This window comes from Hordeum vulgare, chromosome 2H (assembly GCF_904849725.1).
Source record: "Hordeum vulgare subsp. vulgare chromosome 2H, MorexV3_pseudomolecules_assembly, whole genome shotgun sequence".
Taxonomy (NCBI): domain Eukaryota; kingdom Viridiplantae; phylum Streptophyta; class Magnoliopsida; order Poales; family Poaceae; genus Hordeum; species Hordeum vulgare.
In genome coordinates, this window is record NC_058519.1 from 637,162,689 (window position 1) to 637,189,436 (window position 26,748).

Below are 26,748 nucleotides of genomic sequence, written 5' to 3' on the forward strand. Positions count from 1 at the left end.
CTTCTTGCACAAGGACAACAATGCTTTTCTCATACGAAAAGGTGACCTTTATAAAAGCCCTTCAAAAGATACATATTCTTAAATACAGTATAAACACAAATATTCACATACAGACGTACATTCAATCATATCAACGCACACGCGCTCCGTACCCATGAGCATCCTTTGAAATACCGAGCCGCACATCACTTCAGATTAATGAAGTCATCATAAACATTTTTATAGTCAATGAGAACGTCTCCGTCCACTCCACACACATCGTAGGATGGTTTGAAATAAAATTTAGAAAAATGAAACACTAGTACAAGTTTAGAACAGTTTCGTCACAAAAAACTTATACCATCTAAGCTACACGCTTAATTAAAAAACCTTATTAGTTACACTCTTTATATCTAAATAATTATAGTTAGAGAAAACTAGTTTTATTAAATACAGAGGGAGTGGTTGTTCCTAAGTAGAAAAGTTCCCTAGCATAGATGGTCATTTGTGGTTGGGTCATCCAACACATATGAACATCACCATTAATCAATAAATAGTAAAGCTTAAAAAGAACAAGAAAACTGAGCCGAACCGTGAATCTTCGCTCCCGTGGCTAGGGGGTAGCGGCGCCGCTGGTACCCCCACCGATCCAGAGAGCAGCCGCCGCCGCCGCCATGTCCGGCTGCCCCTGCTCCGCCTCCACCTCCACCTCCTCCTCTCCACTCTCCCTCCTGCCCCCTCCCAGTTCCGTCCCCGCTACTCCGAGATGCATTAGGGTCGCCTTCTCCTCCTCGTGCGACGGAGGGGCGCGCGCGATAGCCGCGGCGAGCACGAGACGGCGGAGGCGGGGGAGAAGGAGGGAGATCCGGCGTTCAACCCTTCTGGTTCGTGACGCAGCGCCATGCAGCTGCCGTGGAGTCGCCCGCTCAGGACGGCAATGCCGCCCAGATGCTCTACGTAATGCCGACCTCCACTTCCTCTTGTCCGAACCTTCCTATTGTGCGTTTTAGCAGCTGATGACTGACGTGCCTTGTTGCGTGTAGACGACAGGGGAGACGAGAGGACAACTGGGATGGTTCGTGAGGGAAACAGGTAATTTGCTTTTTTTTTAGTAGGAAACAGATAATTTGCTTGCTCATCTTTGTGAGGCGGAGATGAATTTCCTAGGGTAACATTTGTATCTGGAGGGGGTAGTGCTGCACGTGTGAAATTGTGAAAGCCAATTGGCTTGGAAGAATGAAACCACAGTTCATATTTATGAACATGATCGATTGCGATGGACCTTTGTGGAGCTGAAACTTGAAACTGTTGATCTTCTTTTTTCTAATGCAATTTATGTATGATGTAGTAACCCTCACTTTCGGCAATGAAGCGCGAAAACAAACGTGTTCCTGCATGCTTTCACGATGCTGCTATAAAACTGATGTTTTAGTTTGTAAATCTTTGTCAGCTGTGTCACGCCCTTCACTATTTAAGAATCATCAGAATGCTTACTCCATGTTCTGTAAACACAATCCTCGTGATTGTTAGTTTTCATACAATTCACAGTACAATTGTAGGTTCTCCTGATCCACGTGAGATGATAGACTGGATATGGGTTCGATTTAAAGGTCAGGAAATGTCTATTAAATTTCCGGTACAAATGTGTCTATAAAAATGGAGTTAACCAAAGATACATGTATCGCTCACAAAAAAAAGGCATATGTATGTTGTACCATTTGTAGAAGAGGACTTCCACAAGGCATTTGATGAACTTCTTGTACTCTAAATATCACTGAACCATTTTCTTAGTTGTCCAGGTACATCCTTGGAAGTTTTTGGAGAATCCTTGCTATGAAAGTTATCATATGGACTGTCTGAATCACTTCATCCATTTCCTTATATGTAGGGATTTCTTGCAGGTTCTTATGGTCTGACATGGGCATTGAAGAGCTCGAGCAAACTTCTTACGTTAACAATTCTTAACCGCCCACTTACTGTTTCTTCTCCAGTGCCTGGAGTCTTAAAGCAGCTCAGGTCAGCTATTTATGCTTTTCTTTATTCCTTAATTTTAGTTCTTCTACATTATAAATTCAACCAGCATGCTTTGGCAGGTTTCAAAACTAGTATGAATCCAAACATATAATCATCTGAAATCCACAACTAAATTTGACTAGAGCACACATATACTCTAGTGCTGTCACATCTTATTTGATTTTAACGGAACTCTTTCATTTATTATTTCTTATTTTGGGTGTTTATGGGTGTAATTATGTTTATTGCTCTCAGTATTTTTTTATTCAACCCAAAATATATTTTTGGCAAGATGGTGGTGTTGTAAATGTTTATTTCACCTATCTTTCCATATATTTTACTAATATCTTAGTTAACATTCATTTTTTGCCAGTAAGTTTATACTTATGCAAACCAAGGAAATCTGTTTATTATGCCATGCAGATTTTTTTTTGGAAGGGCATCCTGCGCATGGTCTTGGGTACCGGGTGGAAAATCGGATACTGCCCGGTATCCTACCCTACGAGAAAAGCCTGTACCGAACAAAACAATTTGTTTTTTTTTGAAAATTTTGAATTTGAAGGGCAAAAGTGAAGTCAAGTAAGATGGAAACTCTGATAGAACAGTTAAGTATTGATAACCCAATGTTTCGTATGCCCCTCCTATGCCTTCTTATCTAGGTCCTGTGCTTGACTATCATTGGTGCACTTCTTTTGTGCCAAATTTTGAGGATACATTACAGTACACAATACATTATAAAAAAACGAGGCCAAGCGGGGAATCGAACGCTAAAATTCAGGTAAGCAGGATGGTGCCCTTGCTACTGCGCTAGCATCTAACTTCTGAAATACCTAAGCTTATTTCCAATCTGTAGCAGTACAGATTTTTTTAAATTTAAATTTTGTTTGAAAAGAACGGTATTTGCTCGGTATTTTTCGGTATCCACGGTTACCGCATTTCTCGCCGCCCCTTGGTAATTTTCTGGGATTCGGTAGCCAAAACCTTGACCCTGCTTGAAACAAGAAAGTAACTTCCGTGATGAGCATTTCCTTTAAACATGTTATTCTCTTCCTGTTATATCCATCTATCAACATCTCTATGATGGAAAGATCAGTATTACATTCAAGCCCTAGCACTGGTACTAGTGGTAAGCACAGGTGGGCCGTTGCACACCCAGAATTCTAAGAAATTTTCTTTTATCATGTGATATTTTGCATATTTTGAGGCCCAAATTCAGCATCCCATCGAGCTAAGCCCAGCAAGGTAGCAACCCGCTCTCAGCACTTGCTCTCCTATCGACAGAGAGGTACGCGAGACCTAACGCCGCGACTGTGTCATCTCCCAGCACGCAGCCAGCGCCGCTCCCCTCCCCTCCCTTGACCATCGCTGCTCCCCTCCCCTCCCCTCCCTTGGACATCGCCCACTACCCCGCTCGGTCGCTTCGGTTCCAGACGTCGCTGGTAGGCCGCACGCTCCCCTTTGGCCCACTAACCCCTCGCCGCCTGGCCCCCACTCCTTTGTCTTGTGCCCCGTCGGCCGTTGCCGAGACGCCGACACCAGCTAGCCCGCTCTCATCACGGTGCCTGCCGGCCACACGCCCCCCTCCCCTCATCGGCTCACCTCCAATCTGCTGGGCGTCCTCAGTCCGCACCATCGCTCCCTTCGTCGCGACACTAGACAGGCACCGTTGACCTGCCACAGCAAGTTAGCAAGGTACAATTGATCTTCCTGCAATTTTTCTTGGCAATTCCGGGAATATGAAGATGAATAATTGATGCATACAATGCTCCTGCTTATGTTTCTATTGATGTCAAACATGTTCATGTCAACCATACAACTGATGTCAACCATGTTCATGCCATATTGCCATTGATGCAAATCATGCAATGATGCTTCCTGCTTATATACAATTGAATAATTTATGCCATTCTTCCTGCTTATATTGTACCTTTTTGTTGTATTGTAAATTTGCACATTTGGAATATATTTCCTGAACTAGGATGTTGTGAGCCTTGATTGAATAAATTGATTGTTTATGCACTGTCATAGGGAAAGTTCAATAAATTCCAGTTAGAAACCTTGTTGGGCATATGTTCTCTTTTAGACTTGGGATGCAAAAATTCCTATGTTGATGGGTTAATGCATCTTCATTTTGGAAACTGAAACACATAAACCTCGAATTTTTCCTACTCTTAAACTCAACTTCAGTTGTTTGCATCACAGGTCCTTCTCATTGGTTAGCGGTCTAGTAACTTCTGCTTCGACATCATGGGCAATGGTACTCCTTTCAACTCCTACGCCCAATTGCCATCATGTTTTTGTTCTTATTTTTGTTAATGGCTTCTAAATAGTCTTTCTTTTCTGATCTCATTTTATATCTACAATTTCAGCCTTTTATTTGTGATGATTTTCCAAATTTAGATACATATTTCTTTCCATATTTTCATCCTTTAGGGTTCCTTCACAATTAAATTCATGTTACTGAAATGTGATTTTCTGTTTATTGATTTTGATATATGATACCCAATTTCTTATATCTATGAGAAAATTTGACATCATAGCATGTTCTTACTTGCACCCCATGTTTTGCTACGAGATATGCTAGGCTTGCGAACCTAGTCGGTGTACAACCTTCACTATAAGCCTATGACACACACCCATTAACGTTGTTCTAAGTACTAGCGATGAGATATGAGATACCGCCTAAACACTTGATGTTGCCACAACAACAACACCACTACGCAAATCTAAGAGCAAGTAATAGCAATAACCAAAGGGGGCACCCTAGCCGAGTTCCACATTCGGAGATTGAGAGCTAGCGGCCCTAGAGACTCCAATCTTCCCCGATCTAGTTGACCTTCAACACGTGGATTTGGTTTTGACTTTGGGGCGACACCACAATGTGATTGAGCAATAAGCACCTCTCTTTTGCCTTCAACGTCCCATCTTAATAGTGTATCTTGTCCCAAAGAACACTATAGAAAACATAAACAAACTTCCAGCAACCCACCTGACAAGCTTGTTTAACTTTGGGGCGGCGCGGGGGGGGGGGGGGGGGGGCATCAACCATCACTTGTAGGGCTCAAATATGTTCTTACACTTAGCACACACATAGTACCATAATTGCTCATCATTTATTATCAAGGCCACCTACGCACCTATATGTTGTTTCAGCATATGCATGTGATTTAGCAGGATTAACAACAGATGAAATTTCATTATTGGGATCATGGTCCTTTTTCAAAATGGGGAGAATTGATTTTAACACCCCCCTTCCCCAAACTCGCCTTGGGTATTATGCCCCCCTCTTCGCTTGCCTTCCTCTAAACCCCCCGACGCGGCCTAATTTTCCCTCTGTTGCCCCCCACCCCCACCCCCTCGCTGTTATCTCCTGTTTTGGCTGGTAAGGAAAGAATCGGGATTTAACAAATTTGGAATTGCCAAATCTGCCCTCATCCACTTTTCCTTCCTTCCCGCATGAGACAGAGGCCTGGCCCGTTCCTCATTCTGCCCCCGACCTGACCTAGCCGCCAGTCGCGAGAGCCGCTCCGCCCGCCGTCCGTCGTCCTGCTCCACTGCGTTTCCCCCCATCCTCCGCCTTCCATTGCTGGCCCAAGGTAAGGTAGCCTCTCCCCCCTTCTATTTTTCACAGATTTTGGGTTCTTCCTCTGGTATAGTTTCTGAATCGTTCAACCCTAGGTGTTGTGTGGGATTCACAAGGGGATTTGAGTGGGAGGGGCTGGATTGAGGAAGGGGTGTGATGGATCTGAAAAGGTAACATCATATTCCCCTGTTCTAATTGATGTATGCATGAGATTTGGTGTGTCAAATTTCTGATTTTTCTGTCTACATTGAATAGGATCGATGCAACGTCAATGCATGATTCTAATCAATCCAGTGTGACAAACCTAACCTATGTATGTGAGGTAGAGACTCACTTATTTTGTTGTCATGAAGTCTTGTAGAACATGGTTGAACTTATTATCTATGCTATCATTGAATGGATGTGAGACTATTATTCCCAGTCTGTTTGTGTAAAAGGCAATTGATTGTTGCAAAATATTTTGTACAAAGTTGTGCCTTTCAAACTGAAGGGCACTTTTGTCTTTTCCTGTTTCTATTGATAGTTATGTACTAACATACTTGTTAACCATGCCAAAGGGGGGTATCAGCAAGGGTTAGGCAGAACTGGGGGGATTCAGAGGAAGGCAAGCGAAGAGAGAGGCATAAGATCCAAGGGGCGCGAGCTGGGGGGGGGGGTAAAAATCAATTCTCCCACTAATGATGAGCAATTAAGGTACTATGTAGGTAAACTTATGGAGTATAAAAAAAATCATTGCTTGCAAGAGGAAGCTTCGACAAATGCTCAAACAACAAACCAGAATGCATATTTGGTAGTAGATTTCACAATTAGAGTATGTTATTGAGAATCAACATGTTCGTAAATAACTTAACCAGTTTTTCAAGGCTAGTTGTTATCCAAGACAAATAATAGGGCATGTCATGTTTCTAAATAAAATGCTACCATAAGTCCATAACATGCGCATGTGTAATAGAAGCGAATAGATCCAATGCAAAATAGGATTAAGATTTTTTTTGACAAACACAGTACAAACTAAGGCGCTCAAAAAAACACACCCACAATACCCCTATAAATGCAAGCATGCACACCTATCTCTCTGAGCACCTCTGAGAGACTGAGCCGTTAGATCTTTAGATTGTCGAAGTCGTCAAATGCACCTCGTAGTTGACGAGCTTGCCATTCTGCTGAAAGAAAGCACCAAAAAGCCTGGAATAAATCCAGGAAAATGTGGGCACCAGTGCAAAGTCTAGGACTTGAAACCCGGATGGACTGGCTTCACCACAAAAAATCTAACCAACTAAGCCAGTTATCAAACAGGCTTGAGATTTTAAACACACTGCCAGTAACATATCTTGTAGCGAAACAAGAGATGCAAGTAAGAACATGTTATCATACATTCATACACTTGTGTAAAGGATGAAAAACTTGGCCAAATAGTACCTTCCAGATTATACATTAAGAATAAATAAAATTCTGGAGCTTATTTAGCAGTGGCCATAATACTGTTGTTTATGATGACTTTCTTTGTTGTCACATCCAAGGTATTTCATCTAGGTTAATCTTGATTAAAAATCTCACGCTTATTTCTTCCATGAATTGCTCAAAATTTTGGCCTCAGAAGATTGGTTGGTTACAAACTTTAGAATTGAAACTCCTTTTCGCACTTCTTTGTTGTGAGGGTCAAGGAATGTCATCTAGGTGACTCTTGATTATAAACTCAATTCTCTTTTTTATTCTTTTAATACTCTATAGTTTAACCTCACAAGATTGGTAGGTTAAAAACTTGAGAATTGAAACCATTTTCCTTCTACTTTGAAGGTAACCACATGATGCAATGGTCGGATCAAAGTTAATCGGCTCCTAAATTAAGATGAAGTGCATAGACCATGCATTGCTATACATATTTGAGTCTGTACCAACCTCCAAATAATTTGAAGCTAAATAGGATGTAACAATGGTTGTACCAAAGAGACATGCGAGATGTCCGAGCTAGACAGAGGCACCTTTGGCTTATCAAAAGGTTGATTAAAGTAATATAGCTATATATTACCTATAGGTGATTCCTAGTGACAAAGTGAAATATAAACATGGTGCAACCTTTATTAGGTACTATAACATGATCTACAAGAATGTAAAACAAAACATAATATTTCTAATGCAATCATTTTTCAGATAATGATATGAAGCCAGTCATTGGTCGCATATCTCCTTCGGCCCGTACAAGTCTATGGGATGGTGTGATCCAACTTCAGAGATTCACGGTGTTTGTGCTCGCCTTTTTTATAAGGTAAATAAGTACCATGTTTATGCTTTCAAATGATTTAGTATGATGTCTCATTTTCTGTCTTTAGACAAGTATCAGATTTTATTTTAATAACAGACAACCCTATACATGTAAAAATGATTGTTGTTTTGCACTTACCAAATTGGTGTTTTGCTAAAACATCTTTCAATTTGTTACAATAGTAGCTTAAATATCATGGAGCATGGAGCAAAAAAATGTTACAATAGTAGCTAAAACGTCTTTCAATCCGTTACAATAGTAGCTTAAATATCATGGAGCTTTCATTACTTCCATCGTGGCCTCATACCACTTTGGATCTTGTATTGGTGCTTTCCAATCCCTTGGAATCACAACAGATTGTAACGAAACAATGAAGGCTCTATACCCTGGTGACAGTGAGTCATATGCCACATAGTTTGCAATATCATGCTCAAAATTGTACCTTTCAGGAGTCTTTCCTGCTTTAGCGTGTGGTTCTTTCCTCGAGGCAATAGGCAAATTCATTGAATCACCTATGATACATGGATCACTCTTTGATGAGTCCACTTCAATAGGCATTGAAATCTGCTGTTGTTCAAACTGGCATCGACCAAGGAGCTCATAGACACCAAACTACCGGAAATGATGGAACATATAAGACCGAAGACAATGTGATAGACGAAGTGTATATCAATGGCTGACCCGTTTGATACGATGATAAGTTCCATCAATGGCTCGAATAAATTTTTTATACATAGGCGGATGTGGAGCATATGATTCAAATTCACTCCACCTTCATGTGACATGTGCTAATGCTCCTGAGTCTGGTATCCAGTTTGAACAAGAAGTTTTATTTGTGGTACCTTTGTCAATATGAGCAAGATTTCCTAGAGCTGTTGTTTTTCCACTTTGGTTCGGAATTTCTTCCGTCCTCTTTGACCGTCTCAATTTCTCTAACTCCTCCACTGAGGTTTTAAGCATCTTACTTGATCCTTTTGTATTAGATTGGCCATATTTTTCTCCTCAAACAAATGTCGCTGGAAAGCACCAAGAGCCTCTTCTCTTCTGCTCTATTGGATCTTCTCTTGCAGTTTACTTGAGCAACAACAATTAACAACCAGGTTAGTGCAGCTAGCACACCAATGCCATAAATCCACCACACTACTCCCTGTCACAAACACTAGCCACACCTCCTACTAGAAGTTCTCCTTTGCCTTCTTGCAGCAACCAGTGGAAAAACAGCTCCTTCTCTCCACTCTAAGACAGCAGCAGTAACCCACAAACAGATTCAAGCAAACCTCTTCTCTGCTTCTTGCTACAGTAATCACTGCACCAGCACCGCTACGTCCAGGTGATAGTAGGCGTACGACTTCACCCAGCTCTCCTATCACCACGACGGACCAGCACCTTAGGCCTGCAGATCCTTCTACTTGCACGCGATGCCGGACGCCGTCTCGGCTGAAGCTTCTGATTTCGAGCAGCCACACGTCTGCCTCCTGCTTGCTGCCCCCAGCACCCACGTCCTGCAGTTCCTGCACGAGCCACAAGGAGGGGCCCCAGTCCCAGATTGCGCACCACAAGCTTCATTGCCGACCTACTGTGTTGCCCCACGCTTCTGGCTGCAGGCACCTCTTCTCTCCTTTCTAGTCCACCACCAGCAGGGCTTCTCTTCTCCTTGCTCCAGACCAGTTCCTCTGTGCTACAGGCCATGGCTCTGTTGCAGCTTCTCCCGTTCGATTTGCTCCTCACTCCAGGAGGCTCCACTAGCGCCAGAACTCCTCACCCACAGGTAAGAGCACCACCTTTCCTCTCGCCTCCAGCGATAGCTTCAGCCATAACCTGGGTCTGATACCATGTTGTCTCTCGGGGAAAAATCTGGAACACTCTCTTGCTCTCTAGCTAGTTTTTTTTCGAGAAAACGCAGAGATGTGCGTTTCTTTGTATTGAAAAGAGGGAAAGTCAGTCTCAGAGGAGACGGTTACAACAGATTACAAGCAACTCAATGGACATCCCAGGATGGGGGCAAGACTACCCTAAGCCCCTTGTCCCTAGCTCTAGCCCAACATCTCATCTCATCTTTGATCCCATCCGCGAGCTCGGAGAGCGACGGAGTGGCATGATCAAATACACACGCATTCCTATGTTTCTAGATCATCCATGGAACTAGCAGTGTGGTGGACCTCAGCGCCTTGCGGAGTGATGGTGGTGTTGCATCTCTCGCCCTAATCCACCATCCTGAATGGAGATATCCTGCTCCGGTGTGGGGGCTGGTAAGCGCAGCCAGGAAAGAGCCTCGTGCCAGGCTTGCCGCGCGAAGGGACATGCCAGTAGCAGGTGGTGAATGGTCTCTGGCTCTTGGTCGCAAAGTAGGCATCGGGCGTGATGAGGGAGGCCGCGATGGGCTAGTCTGTCCGCCGTCCAGCATCGGTCTAGGTTCACAAGCCAGTGGAAGAACTTGACCTTCGGCGGAGCCCATCCCTTCCAGATTAACTTCCAGGAATGGCAAGCGAGGGATCCGTGGAAGGTGGCCTGATAGCATGATCGTGCCGAGTATTCTCCATTAGCAGTCCATTTCCAGACAAGCCTGTCTGGCTCGGCGGACAGGGCGGTGTGCGTGACGCGCTGCCATGTCGTCAGGTATTGGCCAATCTCTTGCAGCCCCACGACACCGCGGATGTCTCGGGCCCACGCGTTGCCGGCGAGGCCATCCGCCACCGTCCGCACCCTTCTCCTGTTCTTGGGAATGCATAGGTACAGCAGGGGTGCTAGCTCGCGAATCGACTGCCCATGCAGCCATCGGTCTTCCCAGAACAGCGTCGTGCGGCCATTACCTAGCACCATGAAGGTGGAGGCATAGAAGAGGCCGAGCTCCTCACTGGAGAACTGCAGGTCCAGGCCTTTCCAGGCCCTGTCGGCGTCCGTCCTAGATAGCCAGAGCCACCGCAGCCGAAGTGCTAGCCCAGTGCGCTCCAAATCTCGGATGCCCAGCCCTCCTGGTGCGAGAGGCCGACTGACCGCGCGCCAATTAACGTGACAGTGTCCTCCCTGAGCAGCCGCACGGCCAGCCCAGAGGAAGCCGCGCTGGATCTTCTCTAGTTGCTTCAGGGCCTTCTTCGGGGGTGCCAGGGCGAGCATCTGGTGGATTGGGATCGCGCTGAGGACCGATTTGACCAATGCCAACATCCCAGCTTTGTTCATGAGCCATGCTTTCCATGTCGGGAGGCGGCCAGCCACAACATCGACTAGTGGCTGCATCTGAGCTGTTGTGGGTCGTCTGGTGGTGAGCGGTATGCCCAGGTAGGTGATGGGCAAGTTCGCCGCCTGGCAGCCCAACGCCTCCAGCAGGGCAGCGCTCTCCTCGTCGCCGTGTAGGGTCGTGGCCGAGCTCTTGCCATAGTTGACCTGCAAGCCCGACGCGGCCTCGAAAATACCTAGGATGCCCTTCACCGCGAGCACCTCATCCATCTCAGCATGGCAAAACAGCATCATGTCATCGGCGTATAGTGAGACGGCCGGAACAGTACGTCGGGGTGCAGCCGGCCTAGAGCGCCCGATGCATGAGGCGGCCCAGCGCGTCGACAGCGAGGACGAATAGCTGCGGTGATGTGGAGTCCCCTTGACGCAGCCCGCGACAGTGCCAAATCGGGGGGCCAGGCACGCCATTGAGCATGACCCGCGTGCTGGCCGAGGAGAGGAGGATGGCTATCCACTCCCTGAACCTGTCCCCAAACCCATATTGGCGCAACATCTCGAAGAGGAACGGCCAAGATATGGAGTCGAAAGCCCGCGTGAGATCGAGCTTGAGCATGATGCACGGGGCGCCCAAGTGGTGAAGCATCCGGAGAGACTGCCGAACGAGCATGAAGTTGTCGTGGAGGGAGCGTCCGGCAATGAATGCGTTCTGGTTGCGGCTGACTAGGCTGTACAACTTGGGGGCGATGCGCAACGACAGAACTTCCGCGAATAGCTTGGCCATGATGTGGATCAGGCAACGGTAGTCGCCCAGCTTTTGTGCATCCGCGCGCTTAGGCAGCAGGGTCAAGAGGGCTTGGTTGAGCTTAGCAAACCCTCTCCCACGAAGCAGGAATAACTGCTCGAAGACATTCAGGATATCCTGCCTGATAACGCCCCAACAGGCCCGCAAGAACTCTGCAGAGAACCCGTCTGGCCCTGGTGCCTTGTGCGTCGGCATGTGCTGCACCGCAGCCCAAATCTCCTCAGGGGTGAAGGGCGCATCCAGGCTGCCAAGGTCATCGGCCGTGACGAGCTGCTCGAGATCCAGAGTGCGCTCTCGGTCCACGGCGGTGCCCAGCAGCCCGTTGAAGTGCGCGAATGCCGCTTGGGCCATCTCCTCATGCTCACATAGCACATGCCCGTCAACTAGGAGGCTCTGCACGCGGTTTTTCTGACGCCTGAACGTGCACTGCTTGTGGAAGAAGCTCGTGTTGGCGTCACCCTCGGCCAGGAAGGAGATGCGGGCGCGCTGCCGCGCGATGGTGCGCTCCAGAGAAGCCAGCCCAAGGTACGCCACCTTGAGCTGCTTACGCAGCCAGTCCTCTGCCGGAGAGAGAAGGCGACTCTCCATCGCGTGGTCGAAGCGGGCGATCAGCTCTCGGCATATGGCCAATTTGTCCCGGACATTGCCCGTGGACCTAGCACTCCAACTCGTAAGGGCGCGGGCGGTGGCCTGCAGACGCCGAACCAGCCGCTGGAAGGGGTCGGGGTCATGCACAGAGCTCCAGGCTGTGGCGACCGTGTCGTGAAATCCATCACGGCTGGGCCAGAAAGACTCGAAGCGGAAGCGTCTGTGGGCCGTGGGCATGGGGGAGCAGTCCAACAGCAGGGGGCAATGATCAGACACGACAGATGCAAGGCATCTGAGGTGGCACTCTCCGTGGTAATCCTCCCAGTCCGTGGTGCAGAGTACACGATCGAGGTGCACAAGCGTCGGCGGGGTCTGCTCATTAGACCATGTGAAGTGGCGCCCATTCAGGTATACCTCCTTCAGGGCAAGATCGTTGATGGCGCGGCGGAACCTTCCCATCATGCGGCGATTCAGGGTACCGGAGCTCTTGTCCGCGTCACGGTAGATGAGGTTGAAATCGCCGCATAGCATCCAAGGGCCCGGGCAAGCAGCCCGGATGTCCCGCGGCTCTTGCAGGAACAGTATCTTGTCGGGGTCGCTTTGGGGGCCATACATCGTGGTAAGCCACCACGGTGCACCACTAGGCGCGCACACTTTAACCGTGATCGCATTTTGGGTGAATAGGGGGTCGGAGATGGTGCCAGCCCTACTCTTCCAAGCGATGAGAATACCGCCGCGGGTGCCGTCGGCAGGGAGATAAGTAGAGCCATCAAACTCGGACCCAAGGGTGTCTAGCACAATCGACGAGCAGACCAACGCCATTTTAGTTTCCTGAAGGCATACAATGGACGCACTGGTGGTACATATCAGTGAGCGGATAGCACAGCGCCTAGCGCGTGAGTTCAAGCCCCTGACATTCCAAACCACTATCTGGGGTCCTGGATACATAAGCACGAGGTCGACTACAGGCACCACCAGCCTAGGCGCGCGCATGCCATGGCATCACCAGCCGACATAGATAGGCATGCAGGGATCGCACGGTCTACGAGAGCGGCTATGGCATGCAGCGCCGGAAGCTTGATCGGCGCGGCGAACATGTCGTCATATGCTTTCATCTCGACGGGGGTGATCTGCTGATTCGCGCCAACGATCCCGAGGGTGCGGAGAATCTGCACCACCGCCCTTCTGTCCGTAGTGCAGGCCGCGGGTGCCGGAGCGACGACGGCGGCGGAACGTCCCCTCCTTGGACCGAAGTTGAGAGGGGGCCGCTGGCGTATCCCGGGAGATGGCAGCATCGCATCAAGCTGCTTAGTGGCTGCAGACAGGAAGGCCCCCAGCGTCCATGTCTGTCCAGTGGCTACACAGGGTCGGCGTCTCTGCAGAGTAAGCGGCGGCAATGCAAAGCGTCCTGGCATCGAAGGCTGCGTCCGGTTGCTGATGGGATACGCCCCAGGGTCCGGCTGGCAGGTAGGCCTCGGCAGGATGGAGATGTGGCCGCGGCCGCGGAGGGGATCCACGCCTGGTCCCTGCTGTTGTTGCGCGTCCAAGGGCACCACAGACCGAACATGCGAGCCATCGGGCGTGGGCATTTCTCCTGCCGTGTGCGCATCTGCAGGAGCAGGCGTGGCCCCAGCGGGCAGGGGATCCTCGGCTAGGGTTCCAGCAACAGCGACGGCAGCCTCCAGCCCAGAGGGCTCGGTCCCATCGGCATCCAAGGGCGCTGGCGCGGTGATAGTGGTCACGACGGCCGCGGGCCCCGCCTCCAGAGAGCTGGCTGGTAGGGACGGGGCGGCGTCAGCAGAGCTGGCGGGGGAGGGCGATGCGCGTCCCGCCCTCTCCTCAAAGGCGCGCGAAATTAGCCGAGGGGGTTGGTCAAAGAGGGCCTTTGTTGGTGCAGCAGCGGCAAGGGATGGGATCGGCTCGATTTGCCCCGACCGGGGTGCGGGCGGTGACCTCACGCGCTGCTCGGCGGGCCCCAGACGCAGCAGGCACCGATCCCGACAGGGCATAGGATCAGCTGCTGTAGAAGTGGATCCGTCCGTATCTGCTTCGGTCGTGCACGACGTCGACGCCCCAGCCGCATCGTGGCCCTGAGCAGCGAACGGGGGAGCGCCAGCTGTCCCGATGCGAACGGCCAAACCGTCCTCCACGCCTGTGCTCGCCACTTTGCGCGAGGGGCCCGTCGACAAAGGCGCTTTGGGCGTCACGACGCGCGCCTGCTGGTGCCCTTTCCTGACGCCGTGACGAGAGCGTGCTGGGCCCTGCTGACCGGGCCAGGTCAGCATGACATCCCGCTTGGGGCACAACCCCTGCCGCGGCGCGGCCGGGTACGGCCAGGGAGCCACCACGCTGGCGCCGTCTGAACGGCCGGAGCGGCCACATGCGTGCGCGAGCGGCGCGAGCGCGTCCACTGCCATACCATCGGCCCAGCCGTTCTGTGCCTCCGCCATACGACGACGTTTGCGACCACGCCGGCGAGCGCGCCCGAGCCCAGGACCAGGACCGTGACCATGCCCATTGCCGGGGCCATGCCGGCCGTCTGCGCCACCGTCCTCACCGTCTCCGGCGCTGCCCGCAGCGTCCTGGGCGATAGCCGGAGCAGCCCTGATCAGCTCCGCCTTAGTGAGAGCAATGGAGACGGGGAAGGTGAGCGTTCTGATGTCTGGCGCCTCCGACGGGACACGGCCGGGCAACTGCTCAATGATCTCCAGGGTGGCGGCGCGCCGGATGTCAGCCGGGTCGTGGGTGCGCCCGGTGACGCGGAAGACGGCCATGTCCTCGCGGGAGCGCGTACGGGTGTGCAGGCGCTCGATCCAGCAGCTGCCACCCAGCACGTGCTCCGTCGTGGAGAGCAGCCAGGCGTGGGCGGGGATGCCGCAGAGCTCCAGCTCGACGCGGTACTCGAGCTCGCCAGCGCCGGCGTGGGCAAGCTTGCACCAGGGCTGGAGGGACAGTGCAAAGCGCGACGAGCTGATGAAGTGCTCGCCGCGGAACCTTCTCATGGTTGCGAGGGAGGAGAAGAGAATCAGGAAGTCCTCCGGGTGATGCTGATGGACCGAGAAGTCTCCCTCCTCCAGTTCCAGAGAGGACATGACGAGCTCGGACACCTCGACCAGGGACACAGATGGCCGAGTGCCCGTGACGGTGGCCACCATCGCGCGGCCGAGCACCAGCTCCGCCTCGTCCATTTCTTCTGTCTGGGCCAGGAACACGCGGGCGGGGGCATCATCGAGCTGGCGAGACCGCTGCAGGGGAGGGGCTACAGCGGTGGGGATCGGAGCGGGCAGGCGCGTCGTCGGGGGGGACGCCCTGGCAGGGGCACCGCGAGGAGGCCTGGGCTGCTGGTCCCCGGCGGCGCGCTGGGAGCGCTGGGGCGCGGCCGCGGCCGCAGGCCGCCGACCATCGCAGTCGTGGGAAGCGTGGCCAGAGGCGAGACAGTGGCGGCAGCGGATGTCGTTGGGGCAGTCCCTGACGCAGTGGCGGTGATCAAGGCGCCGGAAGCAGAGGCCCGCGAGCTCCTCAGGGGAGGGGCTGCGGCGGCGCGCAGGTGAAGGCGCGGCCGGCGCAACGCGACGCGGGCGACGGGGCCGTTCTCTGTGACGAGCCTGTTGGAAGCCGTCGGCGTCGAGCACTGGGCCGCCCGAGACGCGATGAACCTCCGAGCGGGGTCCGAGGCGCTCCTTGGCGGGGGGACGGACTACAGGCGCAAGGCGGCCGGAAGCGAGGGCGGCCGGCGGCGCAGCAGCGGCCGGCGGAGTGCGGGCGACGTCTCTGTACGAGCGCGCCGAGGACTCGCTCTCCGAACTCGACCAGCGGTCCCCGTAGGAAACACGCTCGCCGGAGAGGGTCTCGCGGCGGTCGACAGGGTCAGCCCCCACTGGAGTCATGTCGCAGGAGGGAGGGCCGCGGGGGAGGTCCGGCCGGCAGGGACGGAGGCGGCGTTGGCGACGCGGCGCAGCAGTCAGGCTAGCGGGGCGCGGGGGTGGAGCGGGGAGCAGGGTGGAGCGGAGCGGAGAGCCATTTTAGGCTGTTATCAAATTACTGACAACCTGGATCCTCTCTAGCTAGTAGCTACAGCTTGCAAGGCTACAAGCATGAGTAGATATACACAAGGGTGGGCCTTTGTGCCAAACCCATGCATACACACACCCCACACATACACTCAGCCCAACATATATCCTTACTAGAATGTTGATTGGTAGAAGTTTGCACCGTGCTTCTAAGTTATGTAACTGTTTTACTACTCAATCCAGTCAAATCTCCATTTCCTTACATAATAGGTGTTGAAGCCTTCAATTGTAGGATGTGAGATGGTCTTGGTTCCCTAGGCATCACATTCATAATAGTACAGGGACAAAACATGCATTTTCTATTGGTACTAATGGGGCATATTCTCCAAAAGGAATTTGATAGCGAGAGGTCAATGAGGTCAAAACAAGTCAAATTCCAACAAAATGAGCCTTTCGTCATATTATTGTATGAATTATATAAGGTAGTGGTAACATGTTAATTATTTCGGGGTTGAAACATTTCGTTGTTTGCAACATCTCCACTACATATGATTCCATCTTTTGTATGTAACAAGAGTTTGCATATTGCTAGTGATTTTTGGTACTGGTCATCAGATAGCGTATATATATTTCCGTATGTATATGCGGACTTTTGTTCAAGTCTATTATATTTTTCCTGCTCAATTATTCCTTATATCATTTTTAAGTGGAAAATAGTAGGGAAGACGCTACTGCGCTTCTAGAAATTGTTTGAGGGAAAATGTACAATGGAGGGTGGGCAGCCAGAGTTTCCTTACAAAGTATCTAAGAACTCCTGCATTCCCTCTTGGAGGCTAGGTTTTTCTCTATAAGTATCATTAGCAAAATTTTCTTTGACCATCCTAAAACATTCATGAATGTTAGGTGTGTCACCATCAAATATGAATTCCATTAGCTCCAGCATACAAGAATAACCATCTCAAAGAAGCATTTGTCTTGGCTCCTGCGTTTACTTTCTTCTGACATATCCATGAGTTGCATGTCCAAATTCCGCTCCAGCTGGTTCAACATTCACAAAAACTTTTGGCCAAGTCACATCCAAAAAATAGGAGTGTTGCAGTCCTTCCCCAGAAGATCTCTGTTATAAAGCATGTCAAGTAGGAGTCAGAAAAGAGCCTATGTTTACATTCACAATATGGCTTCCATATCCAGGACATAGGGATGGGATAAGGATCCTGATTGATTGTAGTCTTGTAAACATTGTTGCTGGGAAAAAAGACCCTTCCCACAGTGAGTTTCCAGGAGCCATCATCATCAAAGTAGCTCAATTGAGCATGAATAATGACAAGGTTGTTGCATTGGGAGGATGCCGTAAAAGACAGGGGAGGGTGAAACATGTCATATATGGATTCATAGGTTAAGGCCTTCTGAATGGTGATATCATCAATAGTAAAATAATGCAACTAGGGGGATTTAGATTGCATAGTATGATCAGACCATGTGTCCTACCAAAACCTAACAGTATCACCTCTCCCAACGTCACATTTAGCAAAAGAATGAAATTGGTCCCATGGAGACATACAATCTCTCCACCAAAAGGAGCAACATCTGCCAAAGTGTTGTGGGGGCAGACATGTCAGAGTAATGAGCTTGCTAGATGAAGTTCATCCAAGGGATGTTCTGCTTGTTGAAGAATATGTGTACTATGTATAGGAACTTCATCAGTAGACCAGAGTTCTGCACTCTCAGATGAAGTACCTCTACACCACATGACTTGGGCCTACATGCAAGACCTCATTTGGCAAGACATTTACCTTGCTATCAATATCTTTGCCTACATAGAAGATCACATTTGTATAATTTTCTTAGTGAAAGTGTGAAGCATAACTAAATTGATATATACTTGTTTGCTTTCTACAAGTTAGAATAAATGTAATTTGTCTTTGTATGACAACACATGTCTTGAGTTGACCAGATTTAATGATAGTCTGATGTACATAGTATATTTATTTGTTTCCACCATAATCATACAGTGGGAATATACTTGTTTCTTAGATTGAAAAACAAATATTTAGTTGTTGTTAGTGGTGGATGTTCGAACCATGTTGTTTCTTATTATAGTATTTCCATGTGTTCTTTTTGCAGTGGGGAAAAAATTCAAGATATTGTCTGGCCGAAAACCATAGAAATCAAAGGAAGAGTGAAATGGGGGGATTTTAAAAAATTCCTCAAGGATCTTCGTCACTCTCAAAACCGGTCGATAATGGTAAGATTATTTTCTTACATTATATATGATTCATCCTCGTTCTTATGATTTGACATTCTCCTCTTTTAGGATTATTTACTATTGTGCTGAAATGAGTTTGAAATTGTATGTGACATACCAAGATAACTATGTGTTTTGTAGCATCAGTTTCTTTCATCATAAGTTTTATTAGTTAATGATACATCACAGAAATAAACCTGAACTAATTTTTACTTGCAATCAATATCCTATTAGGTAATTTCTCTGTGCTTGAATGTTGAGTCTTCGAAAGATGGCTTAGAGGGAGTGAAGGAGGTAACGTGGACACTTGATTTTCCATTTCCAGTCTTTAGAAGGTATGGACATTCAGAATATTATGTTTAAGCTATTTATGACACTGATGCAGGTTGCAAAGATATTAAAAGTGAACAAAAGAATCGGTTTAGCAAAAATAGAAGATGATACATGTATTTATGTATGTCCCGGGCAGAAGGAGATAATAACAGTCCTTCAAAAATATGGTTTCTGGAAAGGTGCGTCAACAGTCGATACAAACCAAGACTCATTAATCGGTTTTGTTGTACGGGACCGAAAATCACCGGTAAACACAAGCAACGGAGAGATAAGTATTGACAAAATACAAGAAATTGGGGGCACTCGTATGGAAGCACAAGAAGTGATATATGGTAAGCTTGTATTATCTATTAGTCCACATACATGGAAGTCTTATTCTCTCACTGTCCTCCTTAGTTGCTGATCATGGACATAATCCTTCTCTTCTTTCAGACCAACGATCATTGCTTGTTCATCCTCCTCATGTACCAGTAGATGATGGCTTATATTTTCGGCGTCCTCCTCTGGTACTGGCAGCGCAAGGCTCATATTGTCCATATCCTCCTCCTGGACTACTAGGTCACAACTTCCATGCTCGGCATCCTGCTCCTGGACTACCAGGTCAAGGGTTACATCCTCGACATCCTCCTCATGCTCCAGATTGTCAAGGTGTCTTTCATTGGCATCCTCCTTGTGCAAGAGGTCAAGGCTTCATTTCCCATCGACCTCCTAGTTTTGTGCCAGAATATTTCAGGCCCTTAACAGATCATGGAAACAACAATAATGGTATTTCTCCTGACTAGCACCATTGGATGTTTAGCAAATGGCGTGAGACTGACTATGTTATTGCAGGTTCACAACACTTGAGGCCACCTAGCGGTTCTGTTCCTGGTCGTGTGTGGCCTCCCATGTCGCACCCGAGGCCCGGTAACGATCGTTATGATTCTGTAAGATCGCAGGGCTTCTCTGGCTCTAGCTCCACATATTACTCTAGATTCAGAAATGGGTCAGGTAGTATGCCTCCCAACTAAAGTCATTGATGAAAGCGTAGCCTTGTCCCAAACAGCATTCAGAATGATTTATCTTAGATTGGTGTATTCAGAATTACAAGCCAGACACCAGACATGGATTCTTGTTTCTATTTCCATTTGGACCAGTTACTCGCAATATCTGCAGAACAGAATTCTTGATGTGTACAATGCTGCACTGTTATGTTCCAACCGGTATTGCTACATGTATCTTTAGATTTGGTGCTAAATGATGTTATTATGTACTCCAACAAGCTTGTGGTATTTTAGTATTTTTCTGGATAAGTCATTGAAAGTTTTCCTTCTGAAAAAAAGCTTGTCCAACACCTCCCTCGTCGTTGACTACCACAGAGCTTTTGCAGGATGCCACCCAGTTGCACAGTAAGCTTGGCTTCAAATGTAAGCTACCGTGCAGTTGGAGTTTCATAGGTTGTGTTTGTGGTTGTGAGTGGATTTTTTTCCCACATTGTCTGCTCTCTTTATTATAATTGTTCCCTTGACATAAATTAGATTTAAAAGAAAAATCGGATGCAAATGATTGTCCTTTTTGATGGGACCTCTCTCCTGATTGTGTCCCCTCTTGTCTGCCTTTGATTTGGGTCACAGCTAAAGTTCCCCCCTACTATTAAATGACCCAAAAATTGTGAATAGAAAATCTAACGGGTGTGATCTTCTAAACCGAATAAGAGCAACTTCAATAACTCCCCTGAAAACTTCGTGTAAAAGTTGTTTTATGGGAAGTTGTTAGAGAATAACTTTTCTCGGTCTCGTAAACATGTTTCACTAAAATCTTTTTTATAACTTCTCAATAAACAAGACTACCTAAGAGTAACTCCAACGGGGTGATCAATTTCGTCCGCTGACATCTGTTTGGGTCGGTGAGGACATAAAAGTTGGCCCAACATGCCGACCCAGACGGACGCGCGTCCGCTTTTCGTCCGTGGGCGACCCATTCCCGACCCATTTTTGAGCCGGATTTGCGTCAGCGCGGACACGAGACGGACACACGCGCTCACCTTCTCCTCCTCCCGGGCCCGCTGGTCGGTAGCACATTGGCCTCCCTTCATCCAACAGCAACCCTCGCCCCCTTCGTCGGCGATGCCGCCGTCCATTTTTTCCCGTGACTCTGCCAGCTGCCAGTACTGCAACATCCGCTCAACAACGCCGCCACCTCCCACGTCACCCGGCGCCCGCCACCGTCGTCTTGCCGCTGGGGAACCAACTCCTTCCCACCGCGACCAAGAAGTCGCCTCACTGCCCCATCCAGATCCTCACCGGCACGCTCGTCGGAGGCCGGCAGGGTAGCTAGCTGGTCCGTGCAAGCCGCGACTCCCTTCGCCGGCCGTCTCTTTCGTCGACGCCCGCAAGGTGTTCGACATTTTGCCAAGGTACAAAATGGACTCCGCCGACGAGTTCTTTTTTCACAATTTCCTTTGTGACTCCGACGATTCGTCGTCCGATGATGAGGAGGAGATATTGGCTGCCGTGTTGGTCCATCACCACCACAATAGCCAGCGGCCGTTGTTCCGTGGCTCCATTCCGGGCCACCTTCCGGCGCTGAATCGCAATCGAGAGTGCTAGGAAGGATGTCGAGCGTGCCTTTGGTGTTTTGCAATCTTGATGGGGCATCGTTCGGTATCCTGCTAATACCTGAAGCACGCAGAAATTATGGGAGGTGATGACTGCTTGTGTGATCATGCACAATATGATCGTATAGAAGATGAGCGCCCGGAACGTCTGTACGATCAAGGGTTTCAGTTTCAGAGTGAGAATGTTGTGCGTGAGCATGGAGAAGCGGTAACGTTTGAACAGTACACCCAATTTCATTATGATATACGTGATTGAAAAACTCACGTCCAACTGCAAAATGATTTGGTTGAGCATATGTGGGCTCATGTTGGCAATCAATAGATGTATCTTCTTTATTCTGCTTGCAAAACTATGTGATACATTTTTACTTTTATCGAGCTTGTAAAACTATGCTATTTTATTTGGTCGAAACTATTATTTGACTATATGTTTGAATGCAAAAGCAATGCAAAAATGAGATATTTGTTGAAATAGAGCGGCCAGCAGGCCACGCCGGTAGAAATGGATCGACGCGTTGAGCGCAGTGCCGACCCGAATCTAAAACGGAACGGACGCTGGACGGGGACCCAAAGAGATAAAAAATGAATAAAAACGGTGTCCGTTTGGGTCGGTCCATTAGAGTTGCTTTAATGGCCTATGACACGTAGTGCAATGGTGGCCAGCCATGTGGTGTGGCGGCGGAGACTCGCTGGCAGCATGGGGATGATAAAGGTGGTTGGCAATGTGGAGTGGGCAATGGTGGGTGTTGAGGTGGCATCACGGCATGGCACCATGAAGCGAGGGTGTCCGGGCACGAAAGTACATGCAGTTTCTGTCCGTCAAAATTCGTCCATCAAAATTCTGTCAAAATTGTACGGAAATATCATATTTCCATAAATGCAAGGGTAGTTAGAGCAACTCTAACGGGCCGACCCAAACAGACGGTGACTTTGTCCGCTTTTTGTCCATTTGTGTCGGCCGCCCGCCCGACGTCCACCCTGTTTTAAATATGGGTCGGCAGTGTGCCCAACGCGCCGACCCATTTCATGCCCGTAGTCAATATTTAAATAAAAGGGCCCGTGGCCGATCATGCCGGCACCATGCCGGCGCCGGCATACAATGCCAGCTTTAGAAAATACACCACAGTTTTCATGCTGGCGCACTCGTCAGCCGGCCAGCACACATGCCATCACACAAAATGGGCGGGACTCGAGTTAGACCACGCCATCGCGGCCCCGTAGTCATGCTAGCACACTTGCCGACATAAAAAAGGATGGCGCTCGTCGCCATAGATCACTCCTCATCGAACTTGAGCATGTCGGTCTGCATCTTCTTAAACCACGACCTCTTCCTTGGCGACACGGTGTTAAGATCCACCTTCATGATCTTCACTCTGGTCTTCATGCTCGTGAGAGCCACTTCTTTGGCCTTGGTCTTGGCGTTGGTGGCCTCGATCTCTAGCATCTTGGCTTGCTTCTCCGCCTCCATCTCAAGCATCCGTGCTTGCTTCTCCGCCTCCATCTCAAGCCTCCTCCTTTGGATCTCCAAGAAGGCGTTCATTTGCTTTTCTCTTTCTTGCCGGCGCTTCTCCTCCCTTGAGTCCTTCTTGGTGATCATGCCCTCCACGGTTGCGATCAAGGTGATCGATGCCGCATCCCGCTTGTCCTCCTTCTTTGAGTTGGTCTTCCCCCGCGGCCTATCCTTCTCGTTGTCCCCAACCTCCTCCACGACTTGCTTCCCACCACACGACTTGAGGCCGGCATATTGCGCTTTGAACTTCTTCTCGTCCTTGATCACCCTAAAGCAATGGGAGAGGTTGAAGCACTTGCCATTGTGTTGGACCTTGAATGCCACCAAAGCTTGAAATGCCTACAAATGTATAATGCAAGCATATTGGTCAAAATGATATGCAAACGAACACCCAAGCATAAACTTGATGACACACAAAGAGGGCGACTTGCTAGCATACCATGTCTTGCGTGCCGATGCCGCTCACAGGGCGTGTTGGAAATATGCCCTAGAGGCAATAATAAAGTGGTTATTATTATATTTCCTTGTTCATGATAATTGTCTATTGTTCATGCTATAATTGTATTAACCGGAAACAGTAATACATGTGTGAATAAATAGATCACAATATGTCCCTAGTAAGCCTCTAGTTGGCTAGCTTGTTGATCAACAGATGATCATGGTTTCCTGATCATGGACATTGGATGTCATTGATAACGGGATCACATCATTGAGAGAATGATGTGATGGACAAGACCCAATCGTAAGCATAGCACTAAATCGTGTTGTTCGTCTGCTAGAGCTTTTCTAATGTCAAGTATCATTTCCTTAGACTGTGAAATTGTGCAACTCCCGGATACCGTAGGAATGCTTTGGGTGTATCAAACATCACAACGTAACTGGGTGACTATAAAGGTGCACTATGGGCATCTCCAAAAGTGTCTGTTGGGTTGGTACGAATCAAGACCGGGATTTGTCACTCCGTGTGACGGAGAGGTATCTCAGGGGCCACTCAGTAGAACATCATCATAATGAGCTCAATGTGACTAAGGAGTTAGTCACGGGATGATGTGCTACGGAACAAGTAAAGAGACTTACCGATAACGAGATTGAACAAGGTATAGGGATACCGACAATCGAATCTCGGGCAAGTTCTATACCGGTAGACAAAGGGAATTGTGTACGGGGTTGATTGAATCCTTGACATCGTGGTTCATCCGATGAGATCATCATGGAACATGTGGGAGACAACATGTGTATCCAGACTCCGTTGTTGTTTGTTGGCCGGAGAGGTGTCTCGGTCATGTCTGCATGCTTCCCGAACCCGTAGGGTCTACACACTTAAGGTTCGATGATGCTAGGGTTATAGAGAAATGATGTACGTGGTTACCGAAGGTTGTTCGGAGTCCCGGATGAGATCCCGGACGTCACGAGGAGTTCCAGAATGGTCCAGAGGTAAAGATTGATATATAGGATGGATGGGTTTGGACGTCGGAAATGTTTCGGGCACCACGGGCAAAGTGTCGGGACCACTGGAAGGGTTCTGGGGGCCCACCGGGAGGGGCCACCAGCCCCGGGAGGCTACATGGGCCAAGTATGGGAGGGAACCAGCCCCTAAGTGGGATGGTGCGCCTCCCCACCCAGCCCAAGGCGCAACATGAGGTGGAGGGGGCAAACCCTAGGCGCAGGAGAGGCCCCAAGGCCCACGTAGGGCGCCGTCGTCCCCTCTCCCTACCCTGGCCGCCGCCTTGGTCCCCATCTGGGCTGCCGCCACGCCTAGGGTGGGAACCCTAGAGGTGGCGCACCCCTCCCCTCTCCTCCTATATATAGAGAGGGTTTTGGGGCTGTTGCACACCAAGTTCTCTCTCCCTCTCGGCGCAGCCCTACCTCTCTCCCTACTCGTCCTCAACGGTGCTTGGCGAAGCCCTGCTGGAGTTCCACGTAGCTCCACCTACTAAATCTACTAATTAACTAACTAAATCTACCAACTAACTAAACTACCAACTAACTAAACATAATCTACCAACTAACTAAACTACCACTAAATCTACTAATTAACTAACCTACCAACTAAACTATATATACCACTAAATCTATTAATTAGCAAAAAAATAAAAAAATCACCTTGGTTAGCAGTGGGCAGCCGGGGCGGTGGGCGGTTGGGGCGGTGGGTGACGTGGCCGGAGCTGGTGGAGGAGGGGGTCCGCAGGGAGGAGAGGGTAGTGGCAGACAAGGGGTGGCGCAATGGTGGAGGAGAGGGTGTCGCGGGGAGGAGGGTACCGGGGCGATGGTGGAGGAGGGGGCACGGAGAGGAGGGGGCGGTGGTGGAGCAGGGGCACGGTGGTGGAGGAGGGGGCGAGCTCCGGCGGCGGGTCACGGGAAGGAGGGAGGACGAGCTCCGGTGGCGCGGTGGGTTGTGGGGAGAGAGAAGGGGACGGTGGTGGAACCGTTATGGGGGAGAGAGGGGTGTGGGTGGGGGTTGATGACGTTTGGTCTATTTGCCTCTTTGTCGTCTGCCCCCGACGACAAAGAGGTATAAGGCAGACGACAAAGGATTGGACCATTATGGGGAGATAGGGGGTGTGGGGTGGGCCGCCCCGTGCTCTTTGCCGTCTGCCTGCATGTGCTTTGCCGTCAGCTGGCAGACGGCAACGAGCCGTCAGTTCTTTGTCGTCTTCCACTTGAATCTTTGCCATCAGTTGGCTGATGGCAAAGAATAGACTTATGGAAAAGAGTATCTTTGCCATCAGTATGCTCTTTGCCGTCAGGTTTTTGGTAGCTGATGGCAAAGAGGGTCTTTGCCATCAGCCAGCACACGGCAAAGAAGCAGCAGATGGAGAATTATGTGATTCCAGTAGTGTATGGTGTTCCAGGCGGCATGAGTTGTGAAACAATTTCCACATTGCCTTAAATGTATACCAAACTCGCAACTCAGATATTCACCTCTATGATCACATCATAGACATATCATCCTCTTGTCACGATGATCTTCAACTTCACTCTGAAATTGCTTGAACTTTTCAATATTTCAGACTTGTGATTCATCAACTAAATACACGTGTATCTACTCAAATCATCTGTGAAGTAAGAACATAACGATGTCTACTGCGTGCTTTAGCACTCATTGGACTGCACACATCAAAATGTATTATTTCCAATAAGTTACTTTCTCGTTCCATCTCACTGGAAAACGAGGCCTTCATTCATCTTGCCCATGTGGCATGGCTCGCATGTCTCAAGTGATTCGAAATCAAGTGAGTTCAAAAGATCCATCGGCATGGAGTTTCTTCATGCGTTTACACCGATAGGCATGGTTCGCATGTCTCAAATGATTCAAAAATCGAGTGAGTCCAAATATCCATCAACATGGAGTTTCTTCATGCATTTTATACCAATATGACCGAAGCGGCAATGCCACAAGTAAGTGGTACTATCATCACTAATTTTGTATCATTTGGCATCAATATTATGAACATGTCTATTACTACGATCGAGATTCAATAAACCATTCACATTGGGTGCATCACCAATGAAGGTATTATTCATGTCAACAAAATAACCATTATTCTCTGACAAATGAATAACTGCATTGCATAAACACGATCTAATCATGTTCATGCTCAACGCAAACACCAAATAACATTTATTTAGGTACAACACTAATCTCGAAGGT

General features: G+C 49.0%; 2 protein-coding genes across 9 annotated transcripts; both read left to right on the forward strand.

Moving 5' to 3' along the window:
* Positions 1–503: 503 nt before the first annotated feature.
* LOC123428171 lies at positions 504–2,698 on the forward strand. Of its 2 annotated transcripts, XR_006622502.1 has the most exons (4): positions 504–936; positions 1,023–1,071; positions 1,881–1,995; positions 2,416–2,698. XR_006622502.1 is itself a non-coding variant. In XM_045112350.1 (3 exons), exons 1-3 carry the CDS (start codon positions 654–656, stop codon positions 1,893–1,895), a joined length of 360 nt encoding a protein of 119 aa, XP_044968285.1. In that variant the 5' UTR covers positions 505–653; the 3' UTR covers positions 1,896–2,698. The 2 variants fall into 2 exon arrangements, 1 of the variants encoding a protein (XP_044968285.1); XM_045112350.1 differs by having other exon boundaries at positions 505–936; positions 1,868–2,698.
* A 103-nt stretch (positions 2,699–2,801) lies between these two features.
* Positions 2,802–20,248, forward strand: LOC123428170. Of its 7 annotated transcripts, none has more exons than XM_045112348.1 (11): positions 2,802–3,684; positions 4,195–4,249; positions 5,458–5,593; positions 5,671–5,745; positions 5,831–5,897; positions 7,727–7,841; positions 18,537–18,657; positions 18,892–18,951; positions 19,043–19,322; positions 19,423–19,755; positions 19,822–20,248. In XM_045112348.1, exons 6-11 carry the CDS (start codon positions 7,735–7,737, stop codon positions 19,998–20,000), a joined length of 1,080 nt encoding a protein of 359 aa, XP_044968283.1. In that variant the 5' UTR covers positions 2,802–3,684; positions 4,195–4,249; positions 5,458–5,593; positions 5,671–5,745; positions 5,831–5,897; positions 7,727–7,734; the 3' UTR covers positions 20,001–20,248. The 7 variants fall into 7 exon arrangements, with proteins under 7 accessions (XP_044968283.1, XP_044968279.1, XP_044968280.1 ...); XM_045112344.1 differs by having other exon boundaries at positions 5,458–5,588; XM_045112345.1 differs by having other exon boundaries at positions 5,458–5,588; positions 5,831–5,888.
* Positions 20,249–26,748: the final 6,500 nt, after the last annotated feature.

Coding starts and splice junctions, on each gene's coding strand:
- LOC123428171 (XM_045112350.1), top strand. CDS start 654: ATGTCCGGCTGCCCCTGCTCCGCCTCCACCTCCACCTCCTCCTCTCCA. Junction 937..1,022: donor ATGCCGCCCAGATGCTCTAC/GTAATGCCGACC, acceptor TGTTGCGTGTAG/ACGACAGGGGAGACGAGAGG. Junction 1,072..1,867: donor ATGGTTCGTGAGGGAAACAG/GTAATTTGCTTT, acceptor CCTTATATGTAG/GGATTTCTTGCAGGTTCTTA.
- LOC123428170 (XM_045112342.1), top strand. Junction 18,952..19,042: donor GCTTAGAGGGAGTGAAGGAG/GTAACGTGGACA, acceptor ACACTGATGCAG/GTTGCAAAGATATTAAAAGT. Junction 19,756..19,821: donor TCATGGAAACAACAATAATG/GTATTTCTCCTG, acceptor ATGTTATTGCAG/GTTCACAACACTTGAGGCCA.